Source organism: Sus scrofa, chromosome 10 (assembly GCF_054392235.1).
Source record: "Sus scrofa isolate SSC_HxYL_T2T_F1_AM1 chromosome 10, Sscrofa_HxYL_maternal_Yorkshire_Landrace_v2.0, whole genome shotgun sequence".
Taxonomy (NCBI): domain Eukaryota; kingdom Metazoa; phylum Chordata; class Mammalia; order Artiodactyla; family Suidae; genus Sus; species Sus scrofa.
In genome coordinates, this window is record NC_139392.1 from 54,288,777 (window position 1) to 54,309,333 (window position 20,557).

General features: G+C 48.0%; 1 protein-coding gene across 16 annotated transcripts in view; it reads right to left on the reverse strand.

The window, feature by feature from the left end:
* Positions 1-1,481: 1,481 nt before the first annotated feature.
* DAPK1 (death associated protein kinase 1) overlaps positions 1,482-20,557 on the reverse strand; it is a 228,989-nt gene continuing 209,913 nt past the window's right edge. For 14 of the 16 annotated variants that reach the window (XM_021064610.2, XM_084979758.1, XM_021064606.2 and 11 more), the window contains 7 exons: positions 17,844-18,032; positions 15,634-15,831; positions 13,663-13,801; positions 11,879-11,999; positions 8,194-8,382; positions 2,796-4,024; positions 1,482-2,338 (listed from right to left, as the gene is read on the reverse strand). In XM_021064610.2, the coding sequence (XP_020920269.2) occupies positions 2,305-2,338; positions 2,796-4,024; positions 8,194-8,382; positions 11,879-11,999; positions 13,663-13,801; positions 15,634-15,831; positions 17,844-18,032 (2,099 nt within the window). In that variant the 3' untranslated portion in view covers positions 1,482-2,304. Of the gene's footprint in view, positions 2,339-2,651; positions 4,025-8,193; positions 8,383-11,878; positions 12,000-13,662; positions 13,802-15,633; positions 15,832-17,843; positions 18,033-18,752; positions 19,035-20,557 lie in introns of those variants that run through there. The other 2 variants (XM_021064614.2, XR_014817705.1) reach the window with 2 other exon arrangements.

A 20,557-nucleotide genomic window follows, 5' to 3' on the forward strand; every position in this document is an offset into this window, starting at 1 on the left:
TCGAATAACCAACAGCTGCTTCCTGGCAAAAAGCCTCCGTGTCCCGTCTCTCTGAACAAGAATCCTGCAATGCCACGTTGGGCTTTGCCAGACAGCTTCAAAGTTCATGGCACTGAAGACAACCACATGTCCCCCCCCCCCCCCGGAACGCCCCCATAGCCTTTTCCAGGGCAGGGCAGTGAGCTCAGTGGTCTTCAAACTCTTCAAATTCGGGTAGGAACGATTCCCAAGTATGGCTCCCACATTTTGGGAGCTTAGGTGGCCACAGAACCTTATGAACAGATACCTGCGCCAACACCAAAGTGTAAAGCCTCTTGCAGGACTCTGCTTTATTTGCCCAGCATCCTCCCTCTGCCCCTTTCTGCTCCTAACAGACCTCCCCTGAGGAGTCAGCTCCTTTCCCCACACTGTCCCAGGGTCCCCAGGGCCAGGCCCATCATGTGACTCTCGCTCTCTCCCAACCACTACTCCAGTGACCCAGGCTGGAGACATCAGAATCCTTCTCTGGGATTTCACTTCTGGATGCTGCCAGAGGCAGCCCTTGCCTCCTGGGTCCTAGCTCCTGAGACTTGAATCAATTTTGAACCAGGAGAAATGACCTTGACATTCAGGAGGTTATTGACACAAGAAAAGGAGGTTCTACTCCTCCAAGGCAACCAGGATTTCAACATCAGTGTCATCCCATTGACACTTCGTAGCTTTTACTTTTATTCCATTAATATTTCTTTTCCCTTTATACAAATAAATCATGTTTATTGTGGGCAATGTAGGCAAAACAGAAATGAACTCTATACCTACCACCATAGAGAAAATCACCCACATGATTGTAAAAGTTTTCTTTCCAGTCTTTTTCCTCTTTTTTTTCCCCCCACTTTTCTTTTTATGGCTGCACCAGAGACCTACGGAAATTCCCAGGCTAGGGGTCGAATCGGCACTGTAGCTGCTGGCGTACACCACAGCCACAGCAACTCCAGATCCGAGCCACGTCTGCGACCTACCCCACAGCTCAGGGCAACGCTGTATTCTTAACCCACTGAGCGGAGGTCAGGGATCAAACCCACAACCTCATGGTACCTAGTCGGGTTCGTTAACCACTGAGCCACGATGGGAACTCCGGTATGTATCTTTTGCAGTCAGTTTTCTCTTGCTTCTGCAAGGCACCACCTTTGTATAGAAATAGAAAGCTTCGTGTGTTCCCTCTTGCTGAGACGACATGATCTGATTTGGTCGTGGGGTTCACCCAAGGAAAATGGAAGGGACTTCTCGTCTTGAAAGTAAGAACAAGTGTGGCAGTCACCCAAGCTCTTCCAGATCCCAATGTTAGTAATAATTAAGTGCCTAATAAACTGCGTGGATCTCCATCCCTGCACGTTTAGGTTTAATCATTTTCTGGACTGGTTTGTTCTCCGAGGTGGGGTACTGGCAAATGAAAATAAAACAAAGAAAAAGAATCCCGTTTGAATTAGAGACCAACAAACTAATGCAACAAGCAACAGTTTATTTATAAAAAAAAAAAAAAAGGAAAAGAAAAAGAACAAAAAAGAAAAGAAAAACAAACTTTTTTTACTACATCTTATAGATTAAGTAAAAATACCTGTATTAATATATATGTATATACATACTGCATATATATATATACATATGATATAACATTAAAATTACATGCTTCTCAGGACAGAGGAATTAGGACATGTTCCCTTATTTCAATTCAAAACTCTATCACAATTTAAAATCACCGCAGGAAAAAACTCGCTTCCTTTATTTTCTTTTTGAGACTTCAAGTACAGGAAGTTATCAAACCAGGATCTACACGTGGAGAACCATTTGCTATGCACAAATGACAACGAATTGCCACAAATCATGAGTCGGGGGTCTTCTGACTTTTCACACAGGTCTTCGCTCCCTACAACCTCGTCAACCTTCTACCTGAGATGACAGGGGATGATGGAGCATGACAGTCCACGATGGAGCAGGTTCCGCCGCGTGGATGTTCACACAGACGTTGCAACAAAAGCAAACACACACGTGTCTTATTGGAGCAACAACACTGGCCATGAAATCGCTCTGGAGGAGGTCTCTTCCTCCTCTTTCCTTGCCAAAGGAAACACAAAAATTGCCCAAAAAACAAACACACACACAAACAAACAACAACAAAAAAACCTCGGTGAAGCACCTCTGGCGATGATCAGCATACAGCGAGAGACAGAGAGGGAGCGTTTCTTTCGCCACAGCTCCTGGCTGACTTGGATGATTTCAAACACACCCTCTTCTGCAAAAGGCACTCACATATTGTCTGTTTATAAATCATACAGTGGGATTCCTTACATGGGAGTTTTTCCTACAAATATAAAAGAGATAAGCTGAGGACATGGTGTAACAAAGAAAAAGAGTATAAGAAATACACATTTTGGATCAATGTGCACTTTTTTTTTTTTTTTAAAGGACAATCAATATAATAGTTTAAAAAAATTTCATTGAAAAGTTAGGAATTTCAGTAAAATTATCAGTAAGAAGCAAGGTACTAGAGGATGAGGGACGGAGGGAGGCTAGCTTTTCAAATGGCCAAAGCAAAGAGCACGGTCTGCCCTTAAACTAGAAAGACCAGTCACACACAACAGAATGTGTGAGGAGGGAGGTAGTGGCCGAGAAAGGGGGGAGGCAGGAGAGAGTGCGGCCTCCCGCAGGATGAGGGGGTAGGAAGGAACGCGCTGGGATCTTGGGTGGGAAAGATGGGCTGCATTCCCCTTGCCTCTGCAGTTGGAAGGGACCCTGCCCAAGCCAAAGGCTGCCCTCACCGGGACACCACCGAGCTAATGGAATTATAAGATGTGCCACTGTTGCAGCTTGAGGCGTAGGCCTCCTGGCCGTTGCCGTCGAGGTTGATTTTGAACACGGAGGAAGCCTTCAGCAGGAAGTCTGCCGCGTCCCGGCGCCCCAGCTCCCGCAGTTTGGACATGAGGACGCCGACCGTGCTGTTGGGGTAGGAGGTCCATTCTCGGAGTAGGGCGTGGACCGGGCTTGGGAGGAACTCCTTGGGAGCCCCGTTATTGGTGTTGTACTTGGCCACGAGGTCGGGGAGGCCCAAGTTCATGGCGAGAAGGCACCAGTCCTTCCCCATGGGATCGGGCGGGTCCAGCAGGCGACTGAGTTTCCTGCGAGTCAGAAGGTTCAGATCCGATGCGTGGATGTCCATGCCCAAGCTGGCCTGCACATAGACGTCGTGACAGCCGAAGCACATGATGCTACTGAAGCTCTCCTTGTATCCGCCCATGGTGTTGGTCAGTGAAGTCTCCTTGAGGGTCTGCGCCCGGAAGAAGTCCCGAGGCTGGTAGATCATGACTGGCTCGTGATGCTCCCTCAGCTGCTGGGGGCTGAGGTAGTGCTTCACCGTCAGCAGCCCTGGCAGCGTGGTGGCCATGACGTTCTCGATGGTGCTACACACCGAGTCCAGCAGGAGGCAGCACTTGATCTTTTCGGTCTCCAGACCGCGCACCTGAACCTCGATGCCCTGGCCGTGGTTGACCAGGAGCACCAGCAGCTCCGCGCCGCGGTTGGCAATCTTGCAGCCGTTCACCCACAAGCGGATGTCCGCGTCTCCCTCCGCGCTCTGCTGGTGGATCCACCGGCACAGATTCACCTGCACCTTGTGAAAGATACCGCACGGGAAGGGGGTGAGGTGCTCCACGGGGACGATGCGCACGCCGCCGTAGACCCGCACCTCGTCCTCCTCGTCTGTCCAGGAGCGGTGCAGGTTGTCGGTCTTGATCAGGGCGGGGATGTCCACCATGGTCCCGCTGCTCAGGTCCCGGGCGCAGATGTCCATGGCGTCTAGAATCTGCAGCAGCTCCTCCACGTCGCTGTCAGGCACCAGGCGCTGGACGTCCTCCATGGTGTAGCGGCCCCGGTAATGGTGCAGGGCCCGGGGGGTCTCCACCGACAGCAACTTCCCCAGCACGTTGGTGCAGAGCCAGCGGGGGTCCAGGAGCAGCACGTCCTGCACCGTTTCACTCTGCATGATGTTTATCTGCGGGGGGGGGGGGGGGGTAAACAGGAACATAAACGGCCAGGTACACCAGCTGCTCAGAGCACTGGAGGGCCTGAGCAGTAGTGTAATCTGTGCAGATATTGTGAGGAATGACCCAGGACTTTCATAGGGACAGATCTCAAAAATCAATACTGAGCCCCCAAACCAGCTTGGCAATGTCATAAGGGAAATTCTTAAAAGACTACCTTTGAATCTTATAAAAGGTCAACGTAAGAAAAAATGTGTGTATGTATGTATGTATTTATGTGTATACATATATACATGTATGTGTGTATACACACACATATATAGAGAGAGAGAGAGCGAGTGAGCACAGCCAAATGCAAAGGGTGATTTTTGACTGGATCCCCAAAGAAATACACAAATGAATAAAAATGTCTAAATGGTTGTGGCTCAGCAGTAATTAACCCGACTCATATCCATGAGGATGCAGGTTCGATCGCTGGCCTTGCTCAGTGGGTCGAGGATCCGGCATTGCCATGAGCTGTGGTGGCAGCTGCGGCTCCCATCCGACCCCTGGAGCCTGGGGAACCTCCATATAGTGTAGGTGTGGCCCTAAAAAGCAAAAAAAAAGAAAAAAAAAGAGGCTATCAAACAAATTACTGAGACAAGTGGCAAACACCTGAATGAGGACTATAAATTCAATAATAGTATTATAGCAATGGTATATTTTTAGGCTGTGATAATTAATTATATTATTGTGGTTAGGTGGGAGCATGTCCTTCTCCTTAGGAGATACAAACTAAATTATTTAACGGTGAAAGGCCATGATGTTTGCAAAGCAAATAAAGAGAAGAGAGAGGGATGAAGTAGATGTAGCAAAATGGAAACAACTGGTTGAGTCAGGTGTAGAGTATGTAAGGACAGATGGTACTATTCCTGCAACTTCTCTGAAGGCTTGACATTTTCCAAAAAAGATACAGAATGCTGTAATAGTAAACTGTAAGGTAATTTTTTAACACTGGTACATATGAAAAAGATTTGGTTGACCTGAAGGCAGGAGAGAATGAGCCGAGCGGTGATTCCTGTCACATTCATTTCTTTAAAAAGCAGACGTCAAAGGAGTTCCCGTCATGGCTCAGTGGTTAATGAATCTGACTAGGAACCATGAGGTTGTGGGTTCAATCCCTGGCCTTGCTAAGCGGGTTAAGAATCTGGCGTTGCCTTGAGCTGTGGTGTAGGTCCCAGACGCGGCTCGGATCCCACTTTGCTGTTGCTGTGGTGTAGGCTGGCAGCTACAGCTCCGATTCAATCCCTAGCCTGGCAACCTTCACATGCCGTGGGAGTGGCCCTAGAAAAGGAAGAAAAAAAAAATGTGACCCCCCCCAAAAGAAGCAACTTTCCCTTTTACACCCTCCCTCTCTGGGGGTTCTGGGCTAGTTCCACAAGAATTCTGATGAGGTGGACTCTATTCTCAGGTGGGGGCTAAGACTCCACCTTTTTTTTTTTTTTTGCCTTTTCTAGGGCCAATGGCGCTGCATATGGAGGTTCCCAGGCTAGGGGTCGAATCAGAGCTGTAGCCACCGGCCTACGCCAGAGCCACAGCAAAGCTGGGTCCAAGCCACGTCTGCAACCTACACCACAGCTCATGGCAACGTCAGATCCTTAACCCAGTGAGCGAGGCCAGGGATGGTTCCTAGTTGGATTCGTTAACCACTGAGCCACGACGGGAATTTCAGGACTCCCCCTTTTGCACCAGGAGGACTTTCCTCCCCATCCTTTGGTTTCAATCTTTGAGATGTCCTCTGGATACAATTCTGTTCAAAACTGAGTCTGCAAGTTTCTGGAATGCAGAGCAGTGTCTGCTTAGTTTTAGATAAGGCCATTGGGTGGAATACCATCTGTAATTCAGTCCTAGGCATACGTGTCTCCCCAGGGTCACAGAAGAGAGACTGATAAACTGTCCCGTGTTGAAGGAGACAGACGACTAAGCGACAGAGGGCAATTGTGGGATCCTGAGACGGGATGACTGATGAACTGTGAATAAGATCTTTAGATTAGTTCCTAGAGGGCAGGAATAAACCTGGAGGAGGGGCTAGCAGCCCATCAGAGTGGGGAGGGGCACCCGATTTAATTTTCCCTCTTTTTTTTTTCTGCTTTCAATTTACTTATTAAAGTCTCAAGGACAAGGAAGAATGTGATGCCCAATAATGTAGCTTAATTGCTATGAGCTAGAAAGTTACTGGTCAAATGCCAGGAGGCAAGAGAATACTATATTGAAAAGTGAGAGTTTATTGGGAGTTTGGGGTACTTGTAGATGCAAACTATTGCATTTGGAGTGATTAAGGAATGAGATCCTGCTCAATAGCACAGGAAACTATATTGAATCATGTGTGATGGAACATGATGGAGGGCAATGTGAGAAAAAGAATGTGTATATATATATATATAAAACTGGGTTACTTTGCTGTATAGCAGAAATCGACAGAACATTGTAAATCAACTATAATAAATAAAGAGTTTATTATTATGGTTAATAGATATTATATATTTATACTATATTATATATTTATGCTATATGATATTATACTATATTACAAGGTAAGCTTGGGCCATTCATTTATTCCCATCCTTGGATTCAATCATTTAAAGTACTGCTGGAAGAGTTCCCGTCATGGCGCAGTGGTTAAAGAATCTGACTAGGAACCATGAGGTTGCGGGTTCCATCCCTGGCCTTGTTCAGTGGGTTAAGGATCCGGCATTGCCGTGAGCTGTAGTGTAGGTCGCAGATGCAGCTCGGATCCCGTGTTGTTGTGGCTTTGATTCGACCCCTAGCCTGGGAATCTCCATGTGCCACAGGAGCGGCCCAAGAAACGGCAAAAAGACAAAAATAAAATAAATAAATAAAATAAAGTACTGCTGGAGTAAGAACCAAGTTTGAAATTTATGCTACAGTACTGTTGACCATCATCGCTAACTCCAGACCTTATTTATCTACAAGTTGCAAGTTTGTACCATTAAATATGTCCCCAATTTCCCCATCCCCCATGCCCTGATAACTACAATCCTATTCTGTTTCCGCAAGTTTCATTTTTTTAGGTTTGATATTTAAGTTATGTACCGTATTTGTCATTCTGTCTGACTTATCTCACTCAGCACAGTGCCCTCACGTTCTATGCCTGTTGTCACAAAAAGGAGAGTCAGTTCCTTCTTATTCTTGACAGAGTAATATTCCATTGGCTATATAAGTATATACCACATGTCCATTCATCCGTCAATGGACACAAGTTTCTTCCATGACTTGACCATTGTCAATGAAGCTGCAATGAATGTGGGATGGCAGAAAAAATTAAAAAATAAAGTCCTGCTGGAAGGGCTAGTAGATTAGCCTGTAGTTTCATTCAAATTCAAAGGCTAACACAAACACAGCTCGAGGCTCTAGTTTTTAGGGTTGCTGGCTTCTGGATTCAATTATAACTTCAAGCCCATATGATCCATATAAACTGGCCAAGGGTCCGAACATGACATCTGAGATCAGGGAGGTAAACTTCTGGTTTGTAAAATTCTCAGAACTGTTTCTGGTTTTTCACATTCAGAACTAGTTTACCCTGTCTCCTGACTTCCCACGACGGAGGACTGTGAAGGCTGTGTCCCTTGAGAAAGATGGGCAGCATATGATGCCATGAGAACAGGCTTCCCAAGCTGCACACTAGTGTGGAATGTAACACACCAGGAAGAGATTCCTATCTCATGGTCATTTCTGGGGATCCCTGCCTGCTGTGTCTTAGAGTCCCCAGATGTTGTCTCCCTGAGGATGCGTTACTGCCATTTCTCGACTGTCTGTGAACCCAAGAGGTCTGTTTGGAGTCAATAACACCCACAGAGAGCAGCCATCCTGAAAGCTGCAGGAATCACTGCTAAGTACCAGGGGCCCAGGGAGAGACAGGAGAGGCTCAGTCACCCAGGGGAGCCTCAAAAGAAACCAGAAAACCAACAAAGCAAAGCAAAGCAAAACAACAGCTCGGAACAGGCGGGCACAGAACCGCAGCTGAGAAAAATCACTTGTAGCTCTGTGTGAGAGTCGTTTGGAACCATCACGGGTAGTGGGTGCTGGCCACTCCGCCTCCCCAGCTCATCCCACCTTCGGATGCTATAAATGCAGCCTGGGAACCCCTCCTGGACCCTTGCGCCAGGGCTGGAGCCCTCACCTCGCCTGTGCTGTGGAGCTGCTGGGCAATGTGCCGGAGGTCCGCCTCGCTGGCCAAGGGGTTCAGCTGGTCCTGCACGTCGTACACGAACTGCTGCAGTGACATCAGCTGGTTGGGCCCATTGAGCTTCCTCCAGGAAGGCAGTGTGGAGATGATTTTCTCACACAGGTGTGTCATTGGAGGGCAGACCTAGAACACGCAGGATGGGCAGGTCAGCGGACAGCTGTGGGGACTCAGGAGGAGCCGGGATCAAAATGATGCCACTCACATCTGCATATTGCTTGTAATTTTTCAGATGTGCTAGTGCTCTTTTCGGTTGAGTAGCAGGGCAGTTCTTTTTACGGCGTTGCCTTTAAGCAGAATCTAATTTACCAAATAGAACATTTTATAGAGGCGTGCCTTTTCCCCCGATCATGTTAAATAGGTGGCGAGGCTTCACAATAATGCTTTTTATTTTTATTTTCTTTTGGTCATTTTAGGGCCGCACCCGAGGCATATGGAGGTTCCCAGGCTAAGGGTTGAATTGGAGCTGTAGCCGCCAGCCTACACCACAGCCACAGCCACGGGGGATCTAAGCCACGTCTGTAACCTACACCATAGCTCATGGCAACACCAGATCCTTAACCCACTGAGCGAGGCCAGGGATGGAACTCTTCTCCTCATGGGTCCTAGTTGGGTTTGTTAACCACTGAGCCATGATGGGAACTCCACAATAATGGTTTTAGAACAGTGAACTCAATCAACTCATGTCCACTAACTCCTAGTGCTTTCTTCCCTCCCCCCTCCCTTGGAGTGAGGAGTTCAGCCAGGTGACGGCCACTTTATGCACAAAGAGACAGGAAAAGAGTAGGTATCATTATCAATAATAGATGGGATTTGGGGCTCCTGCTATGGTGCAGAGGGTTAAGGAACTGGCATTGTCTCTCTGGCAGTGCGGGTTTGATCCCTGGCCAGGCACAGCAGGATAAAGGATCCCGCACTGCCACAACTGCAGTTCAGATTTGAACCCTGGCCTGGGAACTGCTGTATGCTGCAGGTGTAGCCATTAAATAAAAAAGAAAGAAAAAAAGATGGGTTTCTACCAGTAAATTTGGTATTCGTGGGGATTATTGTTGAACTATTTTAAATGCAATTAATTCGTGGTAACTGGCTTGAAATAGGTTTTTAATCTCTTAACCTGGTTAAATTAATCAGTCTATGTTACAGACTCATAGAATCAACACATTTTTCATTAGGTTTTTTCCTAATTAAAACCCCACCAGCCATACACTGCACTGCATCATTAATCCCATAATTAATTAGTCCCTTCTGGAATCATATCTCTTATACCCCTAAATTCTACTTCCTGGAGTTCCCTTCGTGGCTCAGTGGTTAACGAACCCAATTAGGATCTATGAGGATGTGGGTTCGATCTCTGGCCTCACTCAGTGGGTTAAGTATCTGGCGTTGCTGTGAGCTGTGGCATAGGTCGCAGAGGTGGCTCTAATCTCAAGTTGCTGTGGTTGTGGTGTAGGCTGGCAGCTGCAGCTCATATTTGACACCTAGCCTGGGAACCTCCAAATGCTGCAGGTGCAGCCCTAAAATAGCAAAAACAAACTAAATTCCACTCCCTTATCCAACAAACAAAATTCCTTGGGATACGGAGTTCCTGTTGTGGCTCAATGGTAAGGAATCCAACTAGCATCCATGAGGATGCAGGTTCGATCCCTGGCCTTGCTCAGTGGGTTAAGGATCCAGCATTGCCATGAGCTTCAGTGTAAGTTGTAGACACAGGTCGCATCCTCCGATGGTGTGGCTGTGGTGTAGGTTGGCAGCTGTAGCTCTGATGTGACACCTAGCCTGGGAACTTCCATGTGCTGCAGGTGGGACCCTAAAAAGACTGAAAAAAAAAAATCCTTGGGATAAAGGCAGTTTATTTGCTGAGTGTCACCTGCCTGATCTCAGGTGCTGGGGAGTGCAGGGGACATGAAGCAGACATCATGCCACACCCCAGTTCTGATCTCTTTAGGGAGCACAGGCCCTTGTCCCACCTGGTGGGCAGGAACTGAGTCCTTCATAGACCACTGTTCCATGTCACCACACACTGGTTTCTGTGACAGGCTCTCCAGGGCCTCCAGGCTTACTCCCTCCTCACTGACTGTGCCACAGTGCAGCCCCCTCAGAAAGCAAGGGCCAGGCTTCATGACAGAGGAAAGGGTTCCTGAAAATTCCAAAAGCATGTCTGAAACTGGAGCCTCGTATTGAAAGCACGGCATGCCGGACGTCCCATTGTGGCTCAGCGGAAACCAATCTGACGAGTACCCATGAGGATGCAAGTTCGATCCCCAGCCTTGTTCAGTGGGTAAAGGATCTGGTGTTGCCATGAGTTGTGGTGTAGGTCGCAGATGCAGCTCGAATCTGGCATTGCTGTGGTTGTGGGGTAGGCCATCGGCTACAGCCCCAATTTGACCCCTAGCCTGGGAACCTCCATATGCTGCGGGGGTGCCTCCACCCACCCCCTGAAAAAAAAGACCAAAGGGAAAAAAAACAAAGGAAGCATGGCATTTCCATCAAGCAAACTACAGTTATAACCAAAGCGGCATCTGCCAGGAGAGCCACATCCCCCCTGTTATACTTGAGCTTGGAAGCGGGAAAAGTCCCCGGGGCTTTATTTCTGCATTTTCCCATTGGGGCATTTACCCTTTTGGTATCAATTTCAGAGAGCTATTTGAGTAACCTTTTATAGGCCAGAGGCTTGGAAAGTATTTTCCCCCAGTCCATCTCACCTTTTAACTTCGTTTATGGAATTTATTTGCCAGAACAAACCTTTAAACCTTTATGTTGTCAAATGCATGTGGCAAAATATTGGTGGATTTTCTTTGAAAATGCCTGAGGTTTTCTATCTTGGTTTAATAGGTTTCCCCAAGCGCTCCCAAGTTATTTTAAAAATAAAATCTCTTGCATTTCCATTCAAGACATTGCTTGATTTTCTTTCTATTTAAAAGCTTTAATCTGCCTGCAATTTATTTTGGGGCTACGTAGCAAGAAGGAGTTCAAACTTATTTCTTTCTAGGCAAATGGCCAGGTGTGCCAGATCATTTATTAAATAAACATTTTCCCCATTAAATTTAAATCACATCTCTGTTTTCTATTAACTTTCTGTAGGTGTTCTGATTTACTTCTACACTCACTAATCTATTCCACTTATTTATTGATTTATTGATGACAGCGCTTTTATAATATGTTTCTTTTATTCTTCTACTAACCTTTGCAGAGAAAACCCCTATCTCCTCAATCCTAATCAGACACTAACTGGAACTGTATTAGGTTTATGTAACTTTGGAAAATGAAACACTTTGTAAGATCTGGCCAGCCAAGACCACCGTCTCCTTCCACGTGGTCATCTAATATTTTATGCTTGTCACTGAAGTTTGCGGATGACTCTTTTTCCACGTTTCCTCATTTCCCAAATATTTCACCATAAGTCACGTCTGAATTGCTTGCGTAATTTCTAAATGTCTCCTTGTTTCTCTCCTCCTCCTTCCTCACCCCAGAGCAATGCGATAAGAACACGGCCAGGCAGACACTTTGTATTGGGTCCCCTGAGAACCCAAGCAAACCAAGAGGGCCACATAAGGAGACCTGAGTCCTGAGTCACTGGACAGTCCGGGTGAGGTTTGAGTCCACCTTCTCCAGGTTTACTCACCGAAACAATCTGGCTCCGGATTTCTTGCAGGTGATTTCGAAGTACCTTCATGTCCTTAGACCCGGAAGCCCCGGCATCCAGAACAAACAGCTTATTTGAAATGTGAAGATCGTTTCCGAACCTAAGGGAAGAGCGGGGGTGGGAGGGTGGGGATGCTCATCAGAAAGGCTGGTGGGAATGCAGGGCCGATCTGGTGACCTTGCAGAGACACCCCCATCTGCGATTTGCTGGACTCTCATGTCACCCTGATGTGGAGGCCTGGGAACACTGCCTGGCTTTGATGGTGCAGACAGGTGCCCTGGGCTCCACAAAAGGGTGGGAACACAGCTAGCAAAGATCAGCTCCCCTCAATGAGAGAAAGGGGAAGCCTAATGTACCCACTTTACAAGTCAGGAGAAAAGGAGTTCCCGTCGTGGCTCAGTGGAAATCTGACTAGCATCTATAAGGACGCAGGTTCGATCCCTGGCCTTGCTCAGTGGGTTATGGATCTGGCATTGCTGTGGCTGGGATATAGGCTGGCGGTGGCTACAGCTGATTTGACCTTTTGCCTGGGAACCTCCATATGCTGCAGATGCGGCCCTAAAAAGACAAAAAGGAAAAAAAAAAAAGCCCAGGTCAGAAGAAGATATGCTGCCACAAGTTGGTGGAGTGAGACCAGACGGATGGGTGTGAAATTCATACCTTAGATCTAAAATACCCGTACATGTAAACCAGTACATTTAGAATGGATAAGCAATGAAGTCCTTCTGTACAGCACAGGAAACCATATCTAGTCCCATGGGATAGAACATGATAAAGATAGTATGAGAAAAAGAAAGTATAGGAGGTCCTTTGGTGGCGCAGTGGAAACGAATCCGATTAGAATCCATGAGGATGCAGGTTCAATCCCTGGCCTCTCTCAGTGTGTCAGGGATCTGGCGTTCCCGTGAGCTGTGGTGTAGGTTGCAGACGTGGCTTGAATCTGGCGTTGCTGTGGCTATGGCATAGGACAGTGGCAACAGCTCTGATTCAACCCCTAGCCTGGGAACTTCCATATGCTGCGGGTGCAGCCTGAAAAAGACAGACACCCAAAAAAGATAAATACGTGAGTGGACAGATGAGGTAATTAACTAGATGGGGGGCACCCTCTCACACTGTATATTGTATACATAAATCAGATCACCACTGTGTACAGTTTAAATACCTCACAATTTTATGGGTCAATTATACATCTCGATAAAGCTAAAAAAAAAAAAATACAGAAAACAGCTAAAGTACCACTCTGGTCAGTGGTCCTGGAAGGCAGGGACAAAAATGAGAAGACTGTTTATTTTTTTTTTTTTTTTTTTTTTTTTTGTCTTTTTAGGCCACATCTGCAGCATACAGAGGTTCCCAAGCTAGGGGTTGAATCAGAACTGTAGCTGCCAGCCTACACCACAGCCACAGCAATGAGGGATCCGAGCCATGTCTGTGACCTACACCACAGCTCACAGCAATGCTGGATCCTTAACCCACTGAGCGAGGCCAAGGATTGAACCTGCATCCTCATGGATACTACTCAGATTCGTTAACTACTGAGCCACGACGAGAACCCCAGAAGACTGCTGCTGATTTTCATTGTGTGCCCTTTGCCTCTGTTTGATTTGTTCGTATGTGTATTCCTTGTTTTGGTAAAAAGGAAACAAACCAAAATACAACAAAAATAATCGGGACCCGGTCAAAGAGGGCTTTTACTTTCAATGCCTCTCTCAGGGTCACATGACTGCTTGAGTTACCCGCCGCTGAAGTCGCCCTGGCCGCCTCACCTGTTCCTGATCTCTTTCAGCAGCGAGATGTCTTTGTCATATCCGAACTCGCCTCCAGCTGGACGAGGGACATTCATGATGTCAGCGTGGGTGGCCACCAGGACAACACGGAGTGGGTTCTTGAGTTTGCCGCCAAAGGCTGGGGGTAGAGAGCAGACTGTTTCAGAAGCGGGTCCTCCATCCCAGCTGCCTCCCTGGCCAGGTACAGTGGGATGCTCTGCTCAGGCCCGGGCCGTCCCGTAACTCCACCTGAAGATTTGAGGGCCCCGTGACCTCTGCCAAGGCAAGGCCTGGTCAAAATCAGAATGAGGGAGTTCCTGTTGTAGCGCTGTGGTTAACAAATCCGACTAGGAACCATGAGGTTGCGGGTTCGATCCCTGCCCTTGCTCAGTGGGTGAAGGATCTGGCATTGCTGTGAGCTGTGGTGTGGGTCGCAGACAGGGCTCGGATCTCGCATTGCTGTGGCTCTGGCATAGGCCAGTGGCTACGGCTCTGGTTAGACCCCTAGTCTGGGAACCTCCATATGCCGCGGGGAGCGGCGCTAGAAAGACAAAAAAAAAAAAAAAAAAAAAAAAAAAAAAAAAAAAATCGGAATGAGGAGTTCCCGTCCTGGCTCAGCGGAATCTGACTAGCATCCATGAGGACACAGGTATGATCCCTGGCCTTGCTCAGTGGGTTAGGGATCCAGCATTGCCGTGAGCTGTGGTGTAGGCTGGCAGCTGTAGCTCCGATTTGACCCCTAGCCTGGGAATCTCCATGAGCCTTGCGTGTGACCTTAAAAAGAAAAAAAAAAAAAACAAAACAACAAACCAAACGAGGTTATAGCCTATTTCCTGGGCCTCCAGGAAGGTTACTCAAAAGTGAACCAGAAGCAGCCATAGAGCTCAGGTGGTTTCTCAGCGCTTCTTGCAAACTGGCCTTGTTTGCCTGGTGAGAGGAGATCTAACCTCTGACCAGGGGGATGCCCTTTACAAGATCAGAGCAAGTCTGCTGAATGCAGCAATAGCACAGAACTGGCTCAGAAGAGAGATTCCTGCAATTCACACAGGCAGAGAGCCCCTTCCTAAGGGGAGGGTCTGAAAGGAAAACACAAAAAAGAATGAGAAAGGAAGTGGCCAAAGTGCAGGTACCCTGAGGGGAATCAGCCCAATTTATTATTCTATGCTTTTCAAAAAAAAAAAAATTTGACTGCTGAGTTTTGTGCTGCACCAAGGAAGGCTATTTCTTTTTCCTTTTCTTTTTTTTTTTGGTATGAAAAGAATAAAATAAGCCTAATCCATGCTGTCTTTTTCCTCTAGGAATAAAGCTAAGGCAATGCATTCAGTCAATATGGTTCCTTTTCTTTCTTTCTTTTTTTGGTCTTTTTAGGTCTGAACCCACAGCACATGGAGGGTCCCAGGCTAGGGGTTGAGTCAGAGCTGTAGCTGCTGGCCTACACCACAGCCACAGCAACCTGGGATCTGAGCCACATCTGCGACCTACACCATAGCTCACGGCAACGTCTGATCCTTAACCCACTGAGCGAGGCCGGGGATCGAACCCACAACCTCATGGATGTTGGTCAGATTGGTTTCCTCTGTGCCACGACAGGAACTCCCCTTTTCTTTCAGTTTTGATGAAAGCACAGAATGAAGCTACTCTGCCATTAGGTAAAGGTACAGGAGCTACCAAAAGAAGTAGTCCACTTTGCACCACACAAAAATGACTGCAGCTCTAAAATGTAGAAAGAAAGTGAGAAATAATTCTCAAGGAACTGCTCAGAATCGAGTCTTTCTGGCAGAGATACATGCTTGCAAAGCAACGCCCGGCAGAACAAAACTAACAGCTGAGCCTCGGCGACCTTCCAGAGTGGAAATTTCCTGGTAGGAGGGAGGAACAGGGGTGGGCGCAGCTGCTGCCCACAAGCTGCAGGATCCAGGGATGACCTGGGTGCAAGGCCAGTAAGAAGGGTATTCCCTCCCCCAGGCTCACCTATGGGTTCTTCAACTGGGACAAGAGACTTCAGGAAACTGAGCCAGAAAATCACTTGGTTCAGCTGGATCTCATAGGGTTCTTCCAGACTGAAAACGATGACATGGATGGATGTGGGATCGTTTGCAGCAAAATAGTCATAACAGCAGAAATACACGGGGTTTCCAGAGAACTCCCACACGCTGAAATCACCAACTCCTACAGAGAAAAAGGGAGGATTAGCGTCGTGGAACACCACCACCAAATTTCAATCATAATCAATTTTTCTCAGCACTTCTGGGATCACCCGCAGGGGCAGGGACATACATATGTATTTATGGATCCACCATCTATTTATTTCTGCATCTACTTATGTATAGATCTACACATGGAATACATATTTGTAGTTGTCTGCTTCTATATCCATGTCTATTATTGTTTTTTTTGTGGTTTGTTTGGTTTTTTTTTTTTTTTGGCTGCACTCATGGCATGTGGAGGTTCCCGGGCCAGGGACCTAAGCCACAGCTGCGGCGACACTGGATCCTTAACCCGCTACGCCAGAAGGGGAAGTCCCTCCATGCCTTTTATCTATATATCTCTAAATCTACTTCTTTTTCTTTTCAGGGCCGAATCCGTGGCATACGGAGTTCCCAGGCTAGGGCTCCAATCGGAGCTGTAGCCACCAGCCTACACCCCAACCACAGCAACACAGGATCTGAGCCACATCTGCAACCTACACCACAAGTCACAGCAACACCGGATCCTTAACCCACTGAGCGAGACCAGGGATCGAACCCGCAACCTCATGGTTCCTAAACCTTCTTTCTGTTTCTGCTTATACATTTTCCTTGGCACGTTCATTACTGCATCTGGACTTATATCTCTAACACTCCACACAGTGTGTGTATGTGCTTGTGTATAAGCAGCAATGGAAAGATGTATGAGTTACATATACACTTGGTTTTTCACTCCCAAATAGTGGTGTATACTCACTATGAAATGTAACCTTGGAGTTCCCGTCATGGCTCAGTGGTTAACGAATCCGACTAGGAACCATGAGGTTATGGGTTCGATCCCTGGCCTTGCTCAGTGGGTTAGGGATCTGGCGTTGCCGTGAGCTGTGGTGTAGGTTGCAGACACGGCTTGGGTGCCACGTTGCTGTGGCTCTGGTGTAGGCCGGCGGCTACAGCTCTGATTCGACCCCTGGCCTGGGAACCTCCATATGCCCCAGGAGCGGCCCAAGAAAGAAAAGAAATGTAACCTTAACTTCGGTGAATTAGTAACTAAATTCACCTTCCACAGGTGAGTGAGGGACCAGTCCAGGCAGGTCAGAAGGGAGCAGGCACCATGCACAGGTGTAAGATGCAGTAGTTGATGAGCAGTTTTTTTGCAAGAAGGATGTGAGTGGAGCTGTGAGGAGACTGGGTCTGAGAGGCCACCCACACTGGGGGAGGGAGCAGAAGGGTTAGGCTGGGGAGGAAGGTTGTGTGTGTGTGTGTGTGTGTGTGTGTGTGTGTGTGTGTGTGTGTGTGTGTGTGTGTGTGTGTGTGTGTGTGTGGAAGGGGGCAGTTACATGAGCTGTGGGTGTGGCTGGTTTTCCCAGAAGTGTCATGGGTGAGATTCCGACCTGGAATTTCTAAGGCTCCGGGAACCCCCAAAGATGGCTCAGACACATGGACACTACTTGAAAAGGTGTATTAATTTACCCATCAGTTATCATCATCATCACTATTATTCTTTTGCTTTTCAGGGCCACATTCTCGGCACGTGGAGGTTCCCAGACTAGGGACTGAATCGGAGCTACAGCTGCCAGCCTACACCACAGCCACAGCCACTTGGGATCAGAACCGCGTCTGTGACCTACACCACAGCTCACGGCAATGCCAGATCCTTAACCCAATGAGCGAGGCCAGGGATCGAACCCACATCATCAAGGATACTAGTCAAGTTTGGTTACCGCTGCGCCACGAGGAAAACTCCACATCAGTCATTATTAAGCACCTGCTGTGTGCCCATTTCTCTGCCAGGTGCTGGGGACACCAAGGTGTTTAGCTTTGCTTTGAGGGGGCGGCATTAATCACTCCTCCAGTCCCGGCTCAGTCCTCAGGCTGCGCTGGCCCTTCCTTTGTCCCTGTACAGCTGTGACGGATGCCTGCCCCCACCGCTTCCTGGGGGAAACTGAGGCCAAAGGGAAATTCGAGGTTCTTCCCATTTGGAGGGGCGGGCCATACCATTCAAATAGGCATTTTGGATGTCGATGGCCTTGGTGGACTGGTCATCGGCGGAGCAGTGCGGGTGGTGGGCCGGGGCCCCGAACACCTCCAGCATCCCCTTGGTGAGGCCCGGCTCGAACATCATGCTGCGGCTCCGGACGCTCACGTTCTCACAGCCGGGGTACAGGTTGTTGATGCTCACGGAGACTGTGGGCCAGAGAGCAAGCAGGTCAGACTCTTCCTCCCAGCCTTTGCCTGGATGTCCCCTTTTCTGGGTCCCTCTGGGTCCCCATCCCACCGCTGCTTCAGGCTGGGTTGTGTGTGTGCCCCTTGTGAGCTGGGCTGGGCTGCCACGTTTCCCAGGGACGCTGCGCTGATTCTGTTGGCTCCATTCCCCACCACCCCCCACGCCCCATATCCTTCCTTGCACTGCTCTGTGGCCCCACAGGCTGACCCCATGGACCCCATCTCTCAGGCTGTCTTGTCATTTGCCTCTGGTTAGGGTCCTTCAGCAGAAGCCATGGAGAGGCTGGGAGGGGAGAAAGGCTGAGGCATTTTTTTCCCTCCTCACTCCCTGCTGCTTTTCTTTCTTTCTTTCCTTTTTTTTTTTTTAATGGAAGTTTCCAGGCGAGGGGTCAAGTCAGAGCTGCAGCTGCTGGCCTATACCACGGCCACAGCAATGGGGGAGCCAAGCTGCATCTGCAACCTACACCACAGCTCACGGCAACGCTGGATCCTTAACCCACTGAGAGGCCAGGGATTGAACCCACATCCTCATGAATCCTAGTCAGGTTCTTAACCTGCTGAGCCACAGCGGGAACTCCCTGCTGCTTTTCTGAGCCCAGTTGTGTCTCCGACTCTAGACCCCCGGAGTGGCTTCTCCCTGGAGCTCCAGCTTTCCCTGGATCATGATTTCTTCTTCTTGCCTTTTTAGCCTCAGGAGTGGTAACAAATGGCTCGCGCTGTTCCAAGCTTCCAGATGCCTCACTGTCTCTTGTATGTTCTTGTGAATTGTGCCCAGTTCTGAACTTCTATTAAATTCCCACCAGGACCCTGACTGATGAACGCTAGATTTTACTTTATTTTTTTCTTTGTTTAGGGCTGAATCTGTAGCATATGGACGTTCCCAGGCTAGGGACTGAATCCGAGCTGTTGCTGCCGGCCTACATCACAGCCACAGCAATGCCAGATCCAAGCTGCATCTGTGACCTACGCCAGAGCCATAGCAACTTGGGATCCAATCTGCGTCTTCGACCTATACCACAGCTCACAGCAACACTGGATTAACTCACTGGGTGAGGGCAGGGATCGAACTTGTATCCTCATGGATACTAGTTGGGGTTCTTTTTTTTTTTTTTCTTTTGGTCTTTTTAGGCTGCACCCTTGGCATATGGAGGTTGCCAGCCTAGGGGTTGAATCAGAGCTGTAGTCATTAACTTACACCACAGCCACAGCAATGTGGGATCCGAGCTGTGTCTGTGACCTACACCACAGCTCATGGCAATGCCAGATCCTTTAACCCACTGAGCAAGGCCAGGGATCAAACCCTCGTCCTCATGGATACTAGTTGAGTTCTTTACCACTGAGTCACGACAGGAACTCCACTAGTTGGGTTCTTAACCTGCTGAGCCACAACAGGAACTCCAAAACCTAGATTTTAATCACACTGTTTCATTGCATTTATTTTTATTTATTGGTGGTTATGATATTGGTTTTCCATGTATAGTAAGGATGACTTCATTTTCAAATCTAAATAAAAATCTAAATTAAAAAAATCAGTTTAAAAATATTACATAAATCATAGTAGAACTTTGCAGGGGGATAAGTTGAATAACACAGTTTGGGTCCCCTGGCCAACAGCATTTCTCTGTGCGTCCTTGGTCCTGACTTCTTCTTGGCTTGCCCAGTTCCCCTAACAGACTCACAGAGATCTGGGGCTGTAGGGGGCGGAGATAGGGGCTCCAAAGGTGGAGGAGGGGCTCAGTGAACCCAATCCCACCACATACTTAGCACCTGCGGTTCACAGTTAATAGTGAAGGTACTGCAAGTTACTAAAGAAAAGATCATTTCAGAGTTCCCGTCGTGGCACAGTGGTTAACGAATCTGACTAGGAACCATGAGGTTGTGGGTTCGATTCCTGGCCTTGCTCAGTGGGTTAAGGATCCAGTGTTGCCATGAGCTGTGGTGTAGGTTGCGGACGCAGCTCGGATCCCAAGTTGCTGTGGCTCTGACGTAGGCTGGCAGCAACAGCTCCGATTAGACTCCTAGCCTGGGAACCTCCATATGCCTCGGGAGCGGCCCTAGAAAAGACAAAAAGAAAAAAAAAAGAAAAAAAGAAATGATCATTTCACCTGGGCCACCAGACTTTTACAATTGGGTGATCCAGGGAGTTCCCGTTGTAGTTCAGCAAATTAAGAACCCAACTAGAGTCTATGAGGATGCAGATTCCATCTCTGGCCTCGATCAGTGCGTTAAGTGGGTTAAGGATGTGATGTCATAGCCACAGCAATGCCAGATCTGAGTGTGGTGTAAGCTGCACATGCAGATTAGATCTGGTGTTGCTGTGGCTGTGGTGTAGGCCGGCAGCTGCAGCTCCAATTTGACCCCTAGCCTGGGAACCTCCACATGACGCAGGTGCAGCCCTAAAAAGAAAAGAAAGAAAAAAGGTAAAATTGGTGATTCAAAACACAAAAAACTGTTGCTTAAGGATCAAAAATTTCAGGCTGAGGGAG